We start from the raw sequence: 19,177 nt of genomic DNA on the forward strand, positions 1-19,177 counted from the left end.
GAACCAGGAGAGGAGGTCCAAAGACCCCATTACATGGAACAGGGCTTCCTTTCACTCACTTACTCATCAAGTAGTTACCAAGGATCTACAAGGGCCAGGACCCATGCTGATGTTGTGTGGAACCAGGGTGTGGGAGTGCCTGACGGGAATCTGCGTCTGTATTGCCACCACTGGAGACAACCTCAGGACCCAACCCATGTCATCTCTCTACTGTCTACTGTACCTAGCAGAGGCAGCAACTACAGCCAGTGGGGGAAACTGAGGCATGGCGGTCAAGAACTCACAAGGGCACAACTGTAGCCAAGTCTCCTAATGCCCATAATAGTCCTGCTGTGAGGGATGGAAGCCCTGGGGACAGGGCCCTGTGGACAGGGCCGCATGGAATCGGACATACGATGGCACGGACTTGGGGGCTCCAAAGATGGTCACGGAAGCACTCAGGAGGCAAGGTCTGCAAACAAGTTTATGAACCTTTGGTCACCAGCTGGTGAATTTGCCTACATGAGTAAAGAAATACCAGTGATCACTTTTTTCTTTTCTTTTCTTTCTTTTTTTTTTTTTTTTTTTTGCTTCTGTGTTTGCTGTTTTTATACTCCCCAGGGAAAATTTTCACCTATGGCCAAAAATAGATTGAGGGAGGCTAGTTCTAGCAGGCGGAGTGAGTGTCTGAATTAAAAAAAAACATGTTGCTTAATAGCGCTCCGTCTGAGGGCTTGAGGGTGTCACAATGGTGACAGTGACAACGAGGACAGTAATAGCTACCGTTTACTGAGCACCTACTTCGTGCCAAGCATCTGACTCGGTGCTTTCCATATATTACCTCCCGGCCCATTGGCAGATGGTCATCTTGACACACACGAAGGGAGCACAAGTGGGTTTTTTGCAGGTTTCTTCTGCAGGTTCTGCTTTGTGTCGGCTTTTTCCCTTGAGGACCTACTCTGTTTAGCAGGTGACCCTGCTGGGCTGTCAGAGGAGTGTCTGGCCCTGGCCTAGGCCCTCCGTCACAGGCTCAGCCCCAGCTTCAGCCCCGGCTGAGACCTGGCCCAGCAGGGGCCCAGCCATGCCCATCAGGATGCCACAGTGTCGGGCCTGCCAGCTGTGTGACCCAGCCACCTCCCCCCTCCCCGGGGCCGGGAACTCTCCCAGCTTCTACCGGGGCTGCCGGAGGGGAGGATCCCAGTGGCCCCCGAGTTCACGGCCATGTTTATTTTGAGTCGAACAGGAGGGAACAAGCCAAGGAGAAGGGGCAACACCAGAATAAATTAGGAAATAATAAACGTTTTAAAGATGGTCAGAGCCTCCACAGCTGTCAAACCACGAGCTCTTTCGTGGACACTGGAGCTTCCTCTGGTGTGGGACCCTTGAGGCGCATGACAGGACCCGAGGGCAGCCCCACGCCCGTGGGGGCCTCTTGCAGAGCGGGCCTGGGAGGCCAAAAGAACTTGTGGTAGGGCAAGCCGTGAGTTTGCTCACCATGGTAGCCACGGCGGGGACGTGTCGCGCTGCGGAGCCTTACACAGACATGGGGTGACGCAGGGGGCCATCAGGACACAGTGGCTGTCACTACGGGGGGAGCGGGGCATAATACTGGATGTGCTCAGGGCCAGCCGGTCCCCCTTGCAGGTGCCGGAAGGCGCGCTTCCCCCAGACAGAGGGAAGAGTGACGGTAATAAGATTATAATCTCAAGTGATAGTCATGACAGGAGCCCCACGAGGTAACGTGCCCCGAATGAGTCAGGGCCCGGGACCTCCTCGAGAACCGGGCGTCGGCGCACAACTGTACAAGGAAGAGAGGGTTGTAAACGGGGGCCTCTGCAGGGCTGAGCCCAGGCTCTGTGGACTCGTTCTCTACGGTGTCCCCAGTCACCCACCGAGTCTCCTCTCTGCTGCCCATCCTCGCCCTCACTCCTTCTCTTTCACAGTGACCAGGTCCCCTCGGAGGGAGACTCTGTCCGCGGAGGTGGAGCGCCGCCGCCTGCCCGCGGGGTCGTCGGGCCCGGGCCCCGCGGTGGGCACCGTCAGGAGGACTGCATCAGGCCGGTGAGCCGCTTGCCCGCCAGCGACTTTCCCTGCAGAGACAGGCGACAGAGTTGGCACGCACAGGCGCGCAGGTGCACACACACACACAGACAGGGACGGAGACAGAGACAGAGAGCCAGACAGGTGAATTAATTGCTGCAAGAGCCACAGAGGCCAAAGGACTTCGCTAACTGACCCTGTTGATCTCTGGGCTCAGGAGCCCTGACTGCAGACAGCCGGAACCACCAGGCCTCTGGGAGGCAGGTAGGGCGTGAAGGTGTGTTGCTGGTACTCTTTTTGGGGTGTGGGAATTTTACTTACCCCAAAAGGAGGCATTTTCACTTGTAAGTAGAGTGTCTCCTAATGCTTGTGGGCTGACCCTGCACTTAATTTAATTCAAGGGAGGAAGGAGCGTGGACTGGGGAGTAAGATCGGGGAGGGTGGGTTGACCCACACAGGTGATGGTTGGTCTGGGCGACTAGAAGCTATGAGCGAACCAGTCTTAAGGATGCAGGAGATGTGTGAATGCAGAAGAATGCAGACAACCTGGGATCCTGTCTGAAAGGCAGGATGGAGACCTTTTTGGGAGAGACACAGGCTTGCCACCGGTTCTGGGACTGAGGAAATACAGGGGCCTGTGCCAAGGCTGGGAGTCTGGGCTGGGGATCGGGGGTTCCCACAGGCCCCAGGGCAACACACTCCTGCTGGGGCCTGTGTTCCTGGCTCCCTGTGCGGGGAAGGAGTTTGATGACTTCCCACAGGGACCTCTACCAGCCCTTCTACTTGCCATCCACACAGAAGGTCTTGAAAAGGAAAAAAACTAAATGGGACCATATCCTGATGCTTGAGGCACTGAGATCCTGGCAGAGGCCAGTGACTTGTGTGCCTGGGAGAAAGTGGCCGAGGAGCCTCTGAAGGGGGATTGGGCACCACAAGGATGGATGAGGAGAATGACCGAGTCTCCATGGTTCTGCTTTTTCCCCTTGACACAGCCTGTGCCCGTTCCCTGCTCACCCTCTAAGGGGAGCCAGAACATCGGACAGGGGTCTAGAGGAGAGCCTGGCTGGATCTGAGCAGACTGATCACTGTGTCTGAGAAAATACTCAAAACCCATGCTATTACTTGACAGCCGGCCGGCGACACTGTCGCCATCTGTGAAGGGGAGCACGTGTCCTCATCGGCATGGGCTGCGGTGTTTGGTACTGAGAGGCCGCAAGGGCCAGCGGTCCCTCGTGTTCATTTCCAAGTGGGGCGTGGGGCTCATCTTGTTTACTGGGCTTGGCTGCGTGCAAGCTGGATGTAATTAAAAGAAATTGATCAGGTTTGTGAAGCCTGGTAGAGTACTCAATAAACCGGCTGATTGATGAATTGATGGATAATGGGTAGATCTAGTGAATGAACAAGGGCTGTGAGTTTGCTGGATGCAAGACAACGTGTCATCTGGCTTAGCTCTCCACAGAGGGACACGCCAGCTTGACTTTGAGAATTCCAGTGGCATGCACGGGAGCTTGTCCAGAAATGCAACTGCCCCCGGGAGCTGTCGGAAAGTCTGCGTAGACGTCCCCTTGCTCTATTTCCCCTAGTATTTCACTCCTCATTTTCACAAGTGAGACCAAACTTCCTTTTTTCTCCCCTATTTTAAACACACACACACACACACACACACACACACACAAAATCTCCCCAATAGCAACCTTATCTGCATCTTCAAATACACTAAACTTAGCCAGCAGCAGGGTACATTTATACCAGGCTAAGGATTTTTTAATCAGATTTTTTTAATCCTAGAGGGTTACAGTGCCAGTCTTTGCAAGTCACTAAAAGCTAGGTGGCTATTCCTCTGTGGAGAGTGGGTTAGATAGGACAAGAGCTCGCAGCTGGCAGAGGCTGACCTTCAAGGACTTTGTCCAGCCCTGGAGTCTAAGGCACAGACATGGCTGGTGCTCTCCTTGACTGCCCTTTCTTAGATGGAGCTCGAGGCATTTGTCATCTTGTTGGTTCATCTGCCTCCTTGGTGCAGCTCTGAAGGCAGGAAGCGCCGGGATGTGTGTGTGAGGTCCTCTCGGGGGAAATGTGGAGCTGATGAGTCTAGGGGCTTCCCGGTCCGAGAGTTCTAACAAACCTCCCCCGGCCCCCTTCACCCATGTCCACCCCTGCTCATGTGAAAGGCACTGCGGGATTCCGCTTGCCTCTCGGTGCCCCTTATTTCTGCAGTTACTGCACACCAAATACTGGCTCCTCCCCTTCTCCTTCTGTCTGTTTTCCACCAGGGCAACAAATGACATCTTGGGTCACTAAATGTGTATCTTTTGGCTTGGCCACCCATGGTATTCGGGTCTGACTGAGCTGGCGGATGTGAAAAAAAATCACTAAAGCCCCCAGATAGCAGTCTATTGTGAGTATGTGAAGAGCCCAGAAACAAAGCAGGTGACGTTTACCAGGCATCCAAACCCTCATTACGGCTTTGTCCTCATTAGTGAGATCATTTTGGCTGGAGAAGGGGCTGTAGGGTAAGCAAGGCTGAAGGTTCTATATCTGAATTATTATGGGACTGCCTATCTGTTTTAGGTGCCTTTGGTCCTGAGGTCCCCCACCTTCCACCCCTCCCTGTTCTGTAGAAGAGGCTGTGTTGGGCTTGGGGGCTCTAATTAATGTCCTCCTGCTTGAGTCCTGGAGCTCAGCCTCCCAGCTCTGAGGCTGCCGTCAATGCCTTCCCCTCCCCTCCCCCCCAGCTGCTTCCATCTCTCAGGACTTCGGAGACCAGCCTAGAGCACTTGCCCTGAGATTGTTCCCAGCCTCTCAGCAATCCAGGTGGTGTTCCTTGGCATTTCTGTCTCCCTCCCCCCACCCCTGCACACACACATTTTTCAAATGCCAGTTCTGCTGCTAAAGGAGGTCGTGAGGTTTCAGGTCCGCTCAGGGGGCAGCTCAGTCCAACTGCAATCTGTCCGCTACTCAGTGACCTCCCGCGTGGGGCTGGAAGGTGGTTATTCATGCAGGACACAGGCATGGCTAGATGCCTGGCCTCGGGCTTTGGGGAAGAAATCCTGCAATCACACTGGCTCAGCAACTGCCTCTCTTCTGAAGAGCTGAGGCTCCTGGAATTTTCAGGGATCAAAGAGAAATCTGTGTTCGGAGATGAGCTACCCCAGGGTCTGTGCTGCTAGGTCTTGCTGGGAGCCCCTGAGCTCCCTGCGTTGTCCAGAGAGGAGAGCTCCTGCGCTGCACCCTCTTGGGCCCTTTCCTCCCTCTTCTTCACCCCCTCCCCTGCCTCATTGGATAATCCTGTAGGAAATAGGAAGGGCAGGGGAAATTCTACTTCTACCCGGCATCTTACACAGTTACAGGGGAAGCCATTGTCTCAGGGTCTGAATGTGTGATGTTCCCCAGTGCCGGTCAGTTGGGAACGGATCATGGTACCAGGGAGCTGCAGCCAGCTCCACCTGAGGCCTTGGTGTAGCTGAGTGAGGCAGTTGAAGGTGGTTGAAAATGCTATTAGCAGGCAGCCTTTGTCCCAGTGAAAAAATACACAGTGATTAAAAACTGAACTGCAGAAGGTATATTCCAGAGACACCAAAGCTTTGCATACAGACAAAGTGCTTTTCACCTTTGAGACGTTTGGGAAAGTTAATCCAAGAGAATCAGGATCCTTCAATTTCATGGCCTGGGTTCACACACAACCACCCTCCACCCTGACTAATCACTTCAGCTCTGTGGCCATCTTGATGGCTAGAAGCCTGGAAGAAGGTGGTCATAGAATCCTTTGTTTCTAAAAGGAAATGCACAAAAGGAATGGCTCCCTTTTGTGCAGTGCTTTAAGAGAAATCAACATGCTGCTTGACATGCTATGGCTCTGTGCGTCGCACTTCCAGATATTAATCAACAAAGCATGCACGACCCGGGGTACCAAGAGCTTTCGCCACTTACTTACCTGGGTCACTGATGCTACGCTCTTTGGCTGGGAGGAGGGCTGTGGCTCAGAGAGTAACCTGGGGGGTTAGGTGGCATTTTGGGGGCAGCAGAGCCAAGCGCTAGGGACTCAGGCAGGACTCTTTCCAATTCTAAGGAAGTAAAGATATCTGAGCTGCTGATGGGACTCTCAGGCTGATTTGCCCAGGTGATCTAAGACCAAAGTTACAGATCTCAGGTCCACCCAGTCTAAGTCCATGAGGTTACTTTCCAGAGTCATGGGGCATAGGTGACACTGGTACATAGATTTGTTAAATTCACTGGACCACACATTTCAGATCTGTTCCTTCTGCTATCTGGAATTACCGTCAAAAGAAAAAGAAAAGATTAGGGGAAAAAATCCATCACATCTCTCCTTTGAGGTTTCTCACTCTTTACTCTCTTTCAGTGGCTGGCCCCATGAATTTGCCTTTTGGCTCAATCTAATGCTTCCTCCTCCAGTGTAGCAGAAACCCGGCTCCTCTGCGAGAGGAACTGGAACTTGCAATAGGACTAATTTGGAACACTGTGCCTAGTGCGTTGATCCAAACGGATCACCTTGTTGTGATACAGGCATTTTTCATCCTTATTAATGAAAATCGGGTTTTGCTGAATGGGCTCACCAAATGACCTTAGTGGGCTAGAAGTGGAGGCTACAGAGATGAGCCGTCCTCAGAAGGAGACTGAAGGACACCCATGAGTAGATGATGCTCGGGTTCATAAATGATGGGTGAGCTTGTGATCACAGGCCCGGGTGGCCTTGCTGAGGAGAGCAGTCAGGAGCCTAAGAGCCAGGTGGGAAGGTAAGGGTACTGGCTTGGGTTTGGCAGGAGGGGAGAAATCAAGAACCTGTCTGAGTTCATAGGGTGACTTCTCTGGAGGTTGGTGACCCCTGGTGCCCCTTCTCCACAGAGCAAAACAAAAGGAATGATTTCAAAAGGGCCTATAAGGAATTCTGTGACATCCTCTTTCTCAATGGTGTTTCAAGCTGGGGAGAGAGTGCCTACTTGCTTGGGGTGTAGAGGTTTTCAAAGTTGGCAGAGGATTGGCAGGAAAATCCATCCTTAATACAGAAGAGTTTAAAAAATCTTCTCAACTCTCCATCTCTCATCCACTCGCCCTCTGTTGAACTTCATGCAAGGTGGGGTAAATGAAAGGGGGAAAACCTGGTCTTGGGGACTAGCCAAAGCTCACACACTGCTAATCCACAGCAGGGCTAGGCCAGAGCTGCACAGGGAGGAGGGGAGGGTGCTTCTGGCTTCCTCACTCCTCAGTAGTGGGGGGCTGGAACCAGTGGTAAAATCCATTCCTGGGGTCTGTATTACTCCTGGGTCCTTGCAAAGCTTTCTGATCTCTCTCAGGAGCTGAAGGGCATTTTATCTGGCTTTAAAATATTCTATTTGACTTTCAAAAATAAGATACCACAAACATAAAACAAACACTCAAATAAAAAAAGTCAAGGAACAGGTGAAAATTGAATCATAAAAAAAAATCCACTGGCTGAAGAATTAATATTCATCCCTGTACATGTAAACCTGTTAAAAAATAATGAATATCATCATAATAAAAATAACGGATTCTTTTGAAACAGGTCTCTATCTTAGGTCCAGCGGTATAAACCACTGAATTTTGCGAAGGAAATGGCGGGCCTATGGAATCTACCAGTAGTCATATCTTCTGAAAACAATTCCCATAAACGGTCACTGGGACTGTTAGCAGAAAACTTACTCTAGCCTATATTGGCAGCTACCAGTGATTTTAATTTTTCCTTAAAAATGTTTATTTTTTAATTTAGAAATGTGAGTTTCCAGCGCTCCTAACTATACTAAATGTGAAAGGACCAACCTATCCCATATCTATCCCCTAGGGATCTTCTCTGTGAATTTCTTATCCTTGCTTGGTGGGCTGGTGTCAGGATCCCAGGTGCACTCCTTTCTCTTCAATTAGCGCAGACCTTGATGGTGACAGGGTAGGGATAGGCCCATTATCAGGGGTACAGGTTAGCTACTGAGGACAGTTACTAACAGCCACCTGTTGAACTGAACATTGAACAATTATTGTGGGTCAAACACACTAGGCATTGCCCAGACACTTGTGTTAATGTTCCCACTCTCCTTGCCAATCTAAAGTCTTGAGACACCTTAGGTTAAAGTCTTAGGATATATTACGTCAGGACAGATGAAGAAACAGGCTCAAACAGAGTTTGAGTCCCTTGCCTGAGAGCATACAGCTGGCCAGTGGCAGAGAGAAGTGGGTCGGCCTTCATGAGCCATACACTTCCTACTTTGTATGCAGCCCTCACTCTCAAGGAAGGAGGCACATGGAAACGCTCAGAGACTAGTGACTCCTCCATGCCCATCTCCACTAGGCCATCTCTTTGGGCAGCCCAGGGAGATTTTCTCAACCTCACTGAGAAAGAAGCTTCCACCCCTGGGCATGCCTGAGACCATCTCAAGCATTTCTGCTCTGCCTGACGTTCTTCCCTTCCTCACGTTTGGGACTCCTGAGAGAGAAGGCGCCACCTTCTGGCCGGCAAGCCTAGCGAAGAGAGCCTGGCTGCTGCACCGAGCTGGGGCACCCATCACCACTGCCTGGGGCACGTGGCTTTAAGGTGCACCTGCTGGACAGGCCAAGTGATGCTACCACTTCTCTTTGTGCTCTCATGTTATTGGTGCTGCTGCCTCTAGGGTCTCCAGAGCAACTGTCCCACGGAGGAGAGAAGCAGGTGTAATGTTTACCTTTCTAAGGAGGGGCAGCCAGAGCTGCCTTACTCTAATTAGAACCAATTCCAATTAGAACCAAGTGCCTAAATCAGGGGGCTGGAGAAGTCCTCTGTGGGTGGTGTGCCTAGCCCTCTGACTCCTACCCTCCATCCGGCTCATCACTTCTGGGGCTCTATGCAATGGCCAGCCTCTGCCTGTTAGTTTTGGTGGGTGGTAGGACAGCTTCCTCCACGTCCCCCAGCTATGCAGGGACAAATCTAGAACAGGCAGGCACGCCAGAAATGACAAGGGAAGAGCAGCTGTGCCCTACGCTGGTGGCCCACTGCCCAGGCACTGATCCCCCAGCTTCCTTCCCAAGCCGTGCATTTCCACCTTGCCTGTGTTCTTCCTGTGCAGGGGAAATGCCTCCCACCTTTCATATCAGATCTCCATCCGTCCTTCCTCTGGTTCTGACTGAAAAACCATGGTGCTCTCTGTATACTCAGCCTGCAGGGAAGCTTTTTGGGGGTTCAGGAGTGGAGTGGAGGTGGGCATTTCACTTGTGAGATCCCTCAGTAGTATGTCTTCCTTTAGCCCATGCAATGCCTTCCTCTTTCCTGTTCCTCCGTCCCTCCCAGATGCACTTTAGGATCTTAGTTCTGGCACTCCAAATTAGGCAATGGTCAAAAGACTGGAGGAAACAGGGACATGGCCGTGTTGCTACTAGTAACGACATGATGCTTTTTTCCAAGTAGGATGTTCAAGTGACCCTTGGCCATGGCTCCAGGGGAGAGTGCCACTGAAGTTTAGTGGAAGAGACAGCAGGAGGAATCATCTGCCGGGCAGCATGTGACTCTCCTGCAGAACCATGGGACTCTAACTCCGCCTCCCAAGGGTACCTCTCCTCTCCTACACACACGGTCACCCAAAACTCATCCATAGGTTGGGGTCCATGGTTAAGCCAGCTTCCAAAGCAGAGCCTAGAAGGCACAGGCAGTCAACATGATGACCGCCTCCCCCCACCCCAAAGCATAATCTTTCCATGAATGTCCATGTCCGTTTGGACACAAAGACAAGGGAGGACTACTTAGTTTTCTTTCTTCCCTACCACCAGGAACACGCCACAACAGGCATTTATCACACATGTATTTCTGACCTGAAAGAGTGCATCAGGGGATCGGTCAAGCAGCATTTTCAGAGATCTCTTGACAGAAACTTGGGTCAATGGATGGGAACCTTCTTCCCTAAGAACCCTTTTTATCTGTTGTTGTAAAGCTTTTTGCGCCCGTGGAACAGAGGATAGGTGCTCACCCAGCTTTCTTCTCCCCTGATGGTCTAGTATGTAGAAATGTGAGATTTGCAAGTTTCCCGCAGGACTTGGCCCTGGGCCACAGAGGAAGGTTGTGGGAACCGTAAGCCTAAGGATGCTGCTGTTGGATTTAAAAGCATTGTGGAAGGTAGTGAGCATTTCTCTCCCGTTTTGCTAGGGGCCCAGGAGAAGCGATCAGTACCTAAAGACGTTATTTGCGCATTGCCTCTGGGACAAGGGACTTACATCTTAGCGTCATTTCGGGACCCCTGGCTCCTTGCCTCTTATGAAGAAAAAACTATGGATGCAAAAAAAAAAAAAAAAAAATGGGGACACCAAAAAGTAGGTGCTGCTGATTGTTCGTGGAACGAGGGTGTGGGAACGAGAGTGATGGGCAGAGACAAGGCCACGGACAAACAGATCATCTCTTCCAGATTTTGGAGCACCTTCTGTGCAGAAGGATCCCAAAAAAGGTTAGAGAGTGCGGACGCCGGGATCACTCACCCACTGCTGGAAGGAAGCCACCTCGGGGGTGAAATGCAGCGGCCATTCTGACTCTGCGCCAGCAGCACTAGGCAATTGTGTTTTTAGGAAGGGAAGTGAAGAATAACTTATCCAGCTGAAACCATGAATACCTGCGGCTTTCGGGGTGGCCCCTGCCCAGACATGCGCACGGCTGCAAAGGGCATGCAACGCATGCGCAGAGGCACATGCAAGGCGGCAGCGTATGTTACTCACGTCCCATACACTGAATGCAGAGGCCCGGGCCAGGCAGGCCGCGCAGGCACCCTTGCGGACAGCGGGGGGCACGCTCGTGTGCGTGTTTGCGGCACAGGCGCTCACAGAAGCATCTCGTGCAAGCTGCATAAGCAACCATGTGATTGGCTGCAGAGCTTTCTATCAGGCTCCTAAAATGCCAATCTTGGACAAACACTGCAAACTTCAAGCAGTTACTTAAAGATACATATGTAAAACCCGGATTCTCCCCCGGAAGAAGCCATTCGTGTCAGTGGAAATGGCCTCGCTTCGGTGTCTGTCGATACTACAAGCAGAAGAAGCATGTACCCCGGGGATCTGGTTTAGGAGGGATTTCAAAGCATCCCCTGCCACTTGCTTCTGACTCCTCCAACAACCCCACTTTGTAGTGTGTGGCTGAAAAAAATCCAAGCCTTTGTTTATCTGGCAGATGGAGCGACCAGACTCGGTGAGGTTGGGCGCTCAGAGCGGCTGCAGACGGGCAGACAGCGGAGAGGTGAGGGTTTCTGGGAACGAGGCTTCTGTTGAGTGGAATGCTACATCTGGAGGACTGCATTTCATGCTCTTATGGGAAGAACCACTCCTGATCCGTGTCTGGAAGCAGGAGGTGTCTCAGAGGTTGTGCACTTCGGTGGGGGTGGGGGGTGGCAAACGCCAGGTCCTGACAATGGATGCAACAATTTCTAGGTGGCTCTCCCCACTCCCCGCACCACACAGCTCTCATGGCCTCCTGGGAGGTGCTTAGGGGGCCCCCAAGAAACTGACTATAGGGCAGAAGCTGGTTTGCCAGTCACTTCGGTCCCTCCGTTCTCAGGGAAAGCAGAGAAACTGGCTCTGGACTTTAAAAACAAGCCAGTACTAAGAGCTACGAAATATCAAGTCATTCTATGAGCTGGTCACTGTGGCAATTGGATGCATCTAGCATACACTGTCATATATGAGATACACACGTAGCTGCCCTTGATTGTAAAAGAAATAGAGCGATACCTACTCAGAGAATACTCTGGGAAATTAAGTAAGGTAATACGAGCTAAGCAGGGAGTGGGGGTGGGGATGAACAAAAATGTAACAATGAAAATAGTAATGGGAAGAGTTCCCCTTGAGCACATATGCTACCAACACTCTGCTAAGCACCCGGTGTATTTTTCCCCCAGGTGTATTTTTCCCCCACTTAATTATTTACTCTTATTTCCTCTCTACAGATGAGGAAACCGAGCCTTAGAGAAGCTGCTAAGCAGTAGAGCTGACATAGAACCAAAGTCCTAGCTGGCCAAGCTCAGCGTGGTGCAGACACCCACAGTAGAGCACTGTGAGCCCCCCAGAAATGGCAGGGACTACTATTACGCCCTCATTCAGCGCCAGCATCCGCTGTGTGCAGTAGGCTGGGGCTGTGTTACACCCGCCGGCCAAGTGAGCGGTTCCCCTGGGGTCTTACGCCAATCTCAGGCGGACAGACAGGAGTCAGCCGGGACTGTCCATCTCTAACCCAGCCTGCCTTTCTGCATTCCGAGCGGCACCAAAGGGACATTGTTCTTGGGGCAAGGTGAACAGGTGGTCGCAGTTGGAAATGTCGCTGCCAAGTTTTAACATTTGGCTCTGGATGGCTGGCACTGTGCAGGCACAGCCCAGATGTGACTCCCTGCTACAGCCGGGGTCAGGAGTGGTCTGGACAACTCTGGGCAGTAGCCATGAGGAGCCTCTCAGAGCAGGCAGGGGCAAGGGGCACCTCGCTGTGCTTCCTCATGTGGTCCTGGGGAAGGTGGAGAGGAAGAGGACCCTGACACAAAACCTGAGCAAAGTTGCCGAAGGGCAGGCTGGGAGTTCCGGTGGCCACCAACCCACCTGCACTTCTTCCTGGTGATCCTTCCCATAACGTCCCACAGATCTAGAAACAATTTAGGAAAAGCTACCATTGAGAGGTAGCAAATGACGGGCTCTGGAGCTGTGTCATTATCAAGGAAACCGCCATCAAGTATAGGATCCCTGCGTGGCTGTCACTCACAAATGCCAGTGGTTGACTCCTCTACATATTTAGAAAAATGGATGCCCCAGAACCTTCCAGTATCATCCAGGACAGAAAACCCATCAGGACTTCCTCTCTACTTTTGCTGCAGATGACAAGTTTGGGTTGGGTTTTGTTCTGACTGCTCTAGCTCTATGTTCCAACTTAATTTGTTATGATCTAAAGGCCAGGCCTTCTACCCTTGTTTGACAGTTCCATTGGACATGAGGGTTCAGATACATACTGCTCTTGGTGCAAATGAGAAAGGCCAGGGGCATGGCATGGAATGTTCTCCAACCCCGTGAAAAAGCATGAGTGCCTTCCGGATCCCCCTACCTTTCCCTCTCCACCTCTTCTATTTGGGTCCCAATGGTGCCTGACAGAGTTTTAAAGGACTGTCTGGGGGAACATAGTACCAATCAACCCTAAGTGGGTTTTCTTTAGCTTTAAAAGATGTCTTATTAAAACTTTGCTGACTTTACGGGGATCGCCATGTTTAATGAGAGACCTCAAAGAATCTGAAAGCAAGAGATGAGGAGAGGAAAAAAGCCATAAGCTGTAATCACCATAATTATACAATCCCATGATGAGTTGAAAGCAGCCCCGATAAAGCCTGGGAGAAGAGGGAGTGTCATCTGCAATCGTGCTGGTCTTTAGGACAGCTGGAAAGAATGTGACATGAGAGCCCTTCCTTCCCCGGAGTTGGGCTTTAGAGAAGTCCTCCAGGCAGAGCCCAGGAGGACGGGGCCCCACAAGGGTAGTTTCTCCCTGGTCTGAGGCCTTGGGGAGCGAGTTCTGCTCATGGCCACGTGGAGAGGGGGCTGGAACCAGCTTGCCCACCTGAAATCTACTATTAGCATTGGGTGAAAGGCACCTGGCTTTCTCATCTTTGCTCTTTTCAGAAAAGCACCCTTTCTGGATGGGAAGGAGGACAGGCCAAGCTCTCTCCAACTCAGAGCCAGGGTCCCCCATGCGCAAGCCCACCCTGGCTGTGCTCGGCCTGACTGTACCATTGTCACTCAGCTGCTCTGGGCCAGCGGGTGCCTGTGTCCTCTGCTCACTGACCTCCTTTCAGGCATTCAGGGAGAGAGCCCTCTTGCCGGAGCTCAGCTGCAGCAGCCTCGATTGACTTAAAAAAAAACAAAACAAAACAAAAAACCACCCAACAAAACAAAAGGCAAGGATGACATGTGAAAGGCAGTAATTCCACTCTTTGACAGTTTCCCTTGCTTGGCCTGTGTCATCATCTGGCTTTTTCTCCCTCAAGGCCTCCAGAGGCTAATCTGACTCTTGGATCCCTCTCCTCCAATCTCAGCAAACTCCCTCCATATGATCCACTTTCCTTTTCTAAGGCTTATTTAGAAACCATAGAATAATAGTAGTAGGATCCATTTAACAAATACTTAACGCACCAGAGGATTCCAGCTAAAATAGAGGCTCAAGGGACACCTGGGTGGCTTGGTCGGCTGAGCAGCTGACTCTTGATATCTGCTTAGGTCGTGATCTCGAGGTCGTGAGCTCTAGCCCAGCATTGGGCTTTGACACTCTGGGCATGGAGGCTGCGTAAGATTCTCTCCTTCCCTCTCCTTCTGCTCCTCCCCCACATTTCTCCCCCCTCTCTCTCTTAAAAAAAAAAAAAAAAAAGATAGACTCCAGTGAAGAAGCCCGCTTTACAATACCTTTGGCTTCTCCATTTTTCCAGGGAGCTTGGTGATCCTCCTGGTGACATACCCCTCTGTTGGGAAGTTGCTACTTTTATTCTCCAGCAGGTTGGCCCTCCCTGTATCTTCTACCCATTTCTCCTAGGTTTGGCTGAAACTACCCAGAAAGGCCGACTTACTTTGGAAGACAGACATAAATAGATCTCCTGATGGGTAGCTAGTCTCCTGAGGGGCTAGGCATCTCTATCCCACCTCACATGGCTTCCCCAGCTACTCTCTTCCAAATTTTCCCTGGATTGTCCAAGTTCCTGACAAATTGCTTGGGGTGGGGGGCTTAGAACCAAGATTCAACACAGTCTAGAACAACACAAAAGCAGTGCGACACTTTTCTCTTTTGGTCATTCCACTTTGGTTATTATAGCCTAAAGCTGCTGCTGCTTCTTTTAAGGCAATTGCATCTTGCTTTTGAGGAATTACAGCAAAGGCTATGAATGCCATACTATAGTTATGAGGCTGAATTTTTTTAAACATAAATTTTTATCTTGTGAAATTTTATGTGGTTGTTTTGGACCCACCATCCCACCTGAAGGAGATACTCTTCCAATAGAATTCCATTGTCTACCGAATAAACAACACCTTGCAGGTGCGGATCTGTGAACAGGACTGATATGTTTTCTCTTCATCTGAGTCCTCCAAAGTGATGTTGATAGGGTAGGGCTATGTGACCTACCACCGGAAACTGCCTTTCTGGTTGACCCAGATCTATGAATTCACCCTCTTACCAGCCATTGAATACACTTGCTTTACTCAATTCTGGGCAAACACAGAGAGTGGAGGTGGGGGCAGGGAGGGACAGGAATGGCTATTGGTTACAACCTTAGGGCAGCTCCCGAATAAATATTCTTTACAGCAGGGGGCTGTAGTGATGACTGCCATCCTTCTACCATCCTCCAGGCTGACAAGGGGGTTGTGGAAAGTTCCTGCCAACTAGAATCCCAATAAGAACCCTCGATGTTGGGACCGAGGTGCTTAGGTGGAAAGGATTCAGCGGTGATAAGGGAGAGTGGAAGGATCACTCATTTCAGGGCCCTGCCACTGCTGGGGAGGGTCCACGCTCCCAGCCCTGCCTCACCTTCCTATCTGCTGGGGAGCCACCAAAGGGTCCTTCTCTCATGGGCCTTCAGGTAACATCAAACTGACAACCCCCCTGCTCTGAGACTTTCTCAACCCCCCTCCCCCGCAGCAGTGTCCAGTGAGCATTCGGCTACTTGGCCACATTCACATTGTTCCTATGGAAGATTTTACATCTCGCCCTCCTTCCAGAATGCTGAGATTCCCAAACTTGACTCGAACCAAAGACACTCACTTGCTGCTGTACAAAATGGGAGACCCCTGAGTCATTTTCACTGGGAGCTCATTTGGGGGGAACTCCAGGGTGGTTTTACTTCTTAGCCTTTAAGGTCCTTAGACCCTGAACTCTCTGACTTCTAACTTTCCCGTCTGGACACAGGCAGACTTGGCTCTCTTCTCCTTGACCCTGCCATTGGCAGCTTTGTTCCCTTCCTAGGTTCCTGCTATGCCAAAGCCTGACTAACCCTGGGGGTTTCTCTCTCCAGCCCCTTTGTCCTCGGCGCAGGATAGAACTGGATTCCATCCTTTGCAGAAGTGGGTATCCTGCCCTACTGAGCCATTTGTATTTCCCACTCTGCCTCCCACTGAGGGCCCTGCGGTCACCTTCACCCTCTACCTTCTCACTGGACAGGTGGGAACCCGCGGCTGTTCCCATATGGCTGCCTGGGGACAGGTGCCAAACGTCTGACTACGTAAGTGACAAGGAACAGGATGAAATCCCATAACCCCACCAGCCGCTATTAAAGTGAGAGCTCCTTCTAGAAGGACGTCTTTCCTGAGTTGGGGGGGTGAGAGGAAGGCTCTGATATGGCAAAGGGCTGCAGGTCACTTCCCAAAATAGACTCCCGCCTGGCACATACAGACACAGTTTGCCCCCAGACTGCCTTGCGGGAGACTGGCAGGGTATGCGATTTGGATCTGAATCAGTGGCTGTAAACACACAGCTGTGCCTTTCTGCCTCAGAGGAGTTCGATTTGCACTTGACTGCTTGTCACACTGGGGTCTAGGGAAGGCAAAAGAGGGCCTGGGTGGTGGGGAGGGAGGGCTGGCGAGAGGAAGGGAGGAGGCTTTGCAGAGCCTGGCTCCGTGTGCCCCATGTGCCCCCTGTGTGGGGACACCGAGTCACTGCTGGGTTTTCTCTCCGGTAGGGGAGGCACTCCGTGGGTAGTTTGGCTGCTTTGGGTTGACAGGTTGAATCATCAGCTGCAACAGCTGGGGGTTCCTCCTTCTGAAAGGAGCAGCAGGAAGTCGTGCTGAGCTTCTCCAAACTGACAACATCTGACCCTTTGTGATACACAAAAATCTCACTCTTGCCCAAAGTTTTGGAAGACCCATGCCCGTCCCCTGCCATCGGGAATCCCTGGACCACGTTTCCTTTCCTGCCTCCCAGCAGCCAAGCTGATTTGGTTGTCCGACATGTTATAGCATGTGTATAAAAAATAGACTTTTGCATGTGCCTTTTCCAACTACAACCCTCTACTATTAAGTAAGTGGAGCTTAATTAAGTATTGTGGAGCTTTACTTGGAGCCAAGATGGAGGGAGAGGGACAGAGGAGGCTTCACTGACCACCAGCTATGACCAGGATAGCACACACTCGGGTAACCTCCTTTTGCCCATCTCTGAGAGAGGACAGTGGCCAGCTGGCCCAGGGTTCTCCAGGGACCCAGAAAGTGTGGGAGCAGGTGAGCCACAGAGTGATGCTGAGGTCCCCAGATGCTCACCTTGTGTTCCTTCCCAAGCCCTCCAAGGCATGGGGAGGGTGGGGTGCCACGGCACCCACTCTGGAGGCTGCCCTTCTGCCCAGTGGACCTTACCCCTTACCTCCCCCTACACACCCAGCTGGGCGTCCCTCTGGAAGGGCGGGGACTGAAGAACTGGCAGGCATGTTGCTGACTGCGTTTCTGGGGACCCCTCCTCCCTGCCCTTCAAGGGTCACAGGGTGTGTGAGCCTGGGGATCTGAGCAGGCCTATGGCTTAGGGAGCCCATGGCACTCTTAGTTCTGCTGGTGCTTTATCCTTACAGCCTTGCCCAGGACTTTTAAATACAGATCCAACTCAATGCTATCCATAGTTTCAGTCCCGTCTCCAAGGCTGGCAGCTGCCTTCCCATTAGGAAGGCAGCTAGCTCTTTGTTCATTCTGAGAGATGATTCATACAATTCAGGAATCTTAGCCTAGAAAGAAGCCCAGACCTATGGACACTCCCAGCTGGAAAAGTCTGTAGAGATTATTTAGTCCAAGCCATCGTATTTAGGAAGAAACCAGGGCTCAGAGTGGGCTAGCAGTTTGCCTGAGGTTGCCCAGCTAGTAAGCTGTGGCGAGAAGCAGGAGCCATTCTGCGTGGTCCCAGAAGTCCTCACTGCTTGAGAGAGGCAGCAGTCTACGCTTCCCCTCCCAAATACTACCACGGAAGTCCTTCTCCATCCCTAGGCCAGCCACGATTTCACTACTGCTGGGCCTCCGGGCTCTGACGTGGGAGATCCTAGAATGACAGTCCGACCCAGTGGTTCCAGAAGGGACCAAAGATTGTCTGCAATCAAGACCAACCCTATATAAAGATTTTTAGCCAAGAGTTCTTTGCTGGAGGCCCAAAAGGATTTTTTTTTTTTTTTTTGACTGAGGTCAAAGCCCTTTGGGGGCTCTGCTGAGTCTAGGTATTTGAGAACTCATTCCATCGGAGTGGGTGGCTGTCCGCCAGGATGCTGCGGGGGAGGGGAAACAGCCTCCTGCGGGGAGCTGCTACTGCTGGGCTGGTGGGGTGCCCTGCCTGTCTGCCGGCTGCACCCCCTGCCTGCAGCCTCAGCCTTCCACTTCCTGTTCAGCATCTGGGCCTGGAGCTGGGGTTTCTTCCTGCAGAGCTGCCTGGAAAGGAGGGGAGGTGAGCTGCTGACTTTTCTTCTTTCATTAGCTTTCCTTTCGGCCAGGGAGGGAGGAGGGGGGTAGAGGGAGGGGCGAGGGAGGGCGGGTGACAGCTGGCTCCCAGAGCTTCCTGGTCTCTGCCTGGCTTTCCCTCCGCATTCCTTGGCTGGCAGGATGGAAACGCCTGTGGTGGAGAAGCTCCTGGGAACAGGCCAGGCCCCCTCAGCTTCCAGGCCTGTGGTTTCAGTTCCAAGGAGCACCTGGACGAAGCTCCATTGCCGAGTTCTCTCAGGTGGGTGAACCTGGTCCTCATCTCAGCTCCCCTCTGGGGGCCTCTCGTGCTTGTTCAGGCGCCCCCAATCCCATTTCCCATCTTTGGAGCCTGAGGCTCTGGCTGATGAAGCTCCCAAGGGGGCAGCTGGGGCTTTAGTCAAACCCCGAGGCCCAGGTGTCAAGGGAGGCTGCTGCCCGCCACCACCCCCCTCGAGAGCATCACCCCCCCGAGGCCGCTTCCACAGAACTGTTCGCAAGGAGAAGAGGACGTTCCCTGCTTCTCCTCCCCAGGGAGCTCCAGCCACTGCTCCGAAAGGGACAGCCAAATGGCGCTGCTGAGCCTTGGCAGAAGGAGCTTTGCTTCCTGTCCCCTCCTCCTATGCCTCCTGGGTCCTCTGTGTCAGAGTCAGCCTGTGGCGGGTGGGGGGTGGGTGGTGGCTTGCAGGAGACCCTGAGGGAAGGAGCATGCATAAGAGAGAGCAAGGGGGCAGCAAGCCTTTCTGCTCTGGCCACCCTC

The 19,177-nt window shown here is 52.1% G+C and overlaps 1 protein-coding gene across 10 annotated transcripts in view; it reads right to left on the reverse strand.

Moving 5' to 3' along the window:
• Positions 1 to 1,761: 1,761 nt before the first annotated feature.
• RGS6 (regulator of G protein signaling 6) overlaps positions 1,762 to 19,177 on the reverse strand; it is a 558,551-nt gene continuing 541,135 nt past the window's right edge. For 2 of the 10 annotated variants that reach the window (XM_047737327.1, XM_047737329.1), the window contains 3 exons: positions 10,483 to 10,549; positions 5,951 to 6,080; positions 2,003 to 2,069 (listed from right to left, as the gene is read on the reverse strand). In XM_047737327.1, the coding sequence (XP_047593283.1) occupies positions 5,965 to 6,080; positions 10,483 to 10,549 (183 nt within the window). In that variant the 3' untranslated portion in view covers positions 2,003 to 2,069; positions 5,951 to 5,964. Of the gene's footprint in view, positions 2,070 to 5,755; positions 5,789 to 5,950; positions 6,081 to 10,482; positions 10,550 to 14,883; positions 15,378 to 16,911; positions 18,391 to 19,177 lie in introns of those variants that run through there. The other 8 variants (XM_047737326.1, XM_047737328.1, XM_047737337.1 and 5 more) reach the window with 6 other exon arrangements.

Source organism: Lutra lutra, chromosome 7 (assembly GCF_902655055.1).
Source record: "Lutra lutra chromosome 7, mLutLut1.2, whole genome shotgun sequence".
Lineage (NCBI taxonomy): Eukaryota > Metazoa > Chordata > Mammalia > Carnivora > Mustelidae > Lutra > Lutra lutra.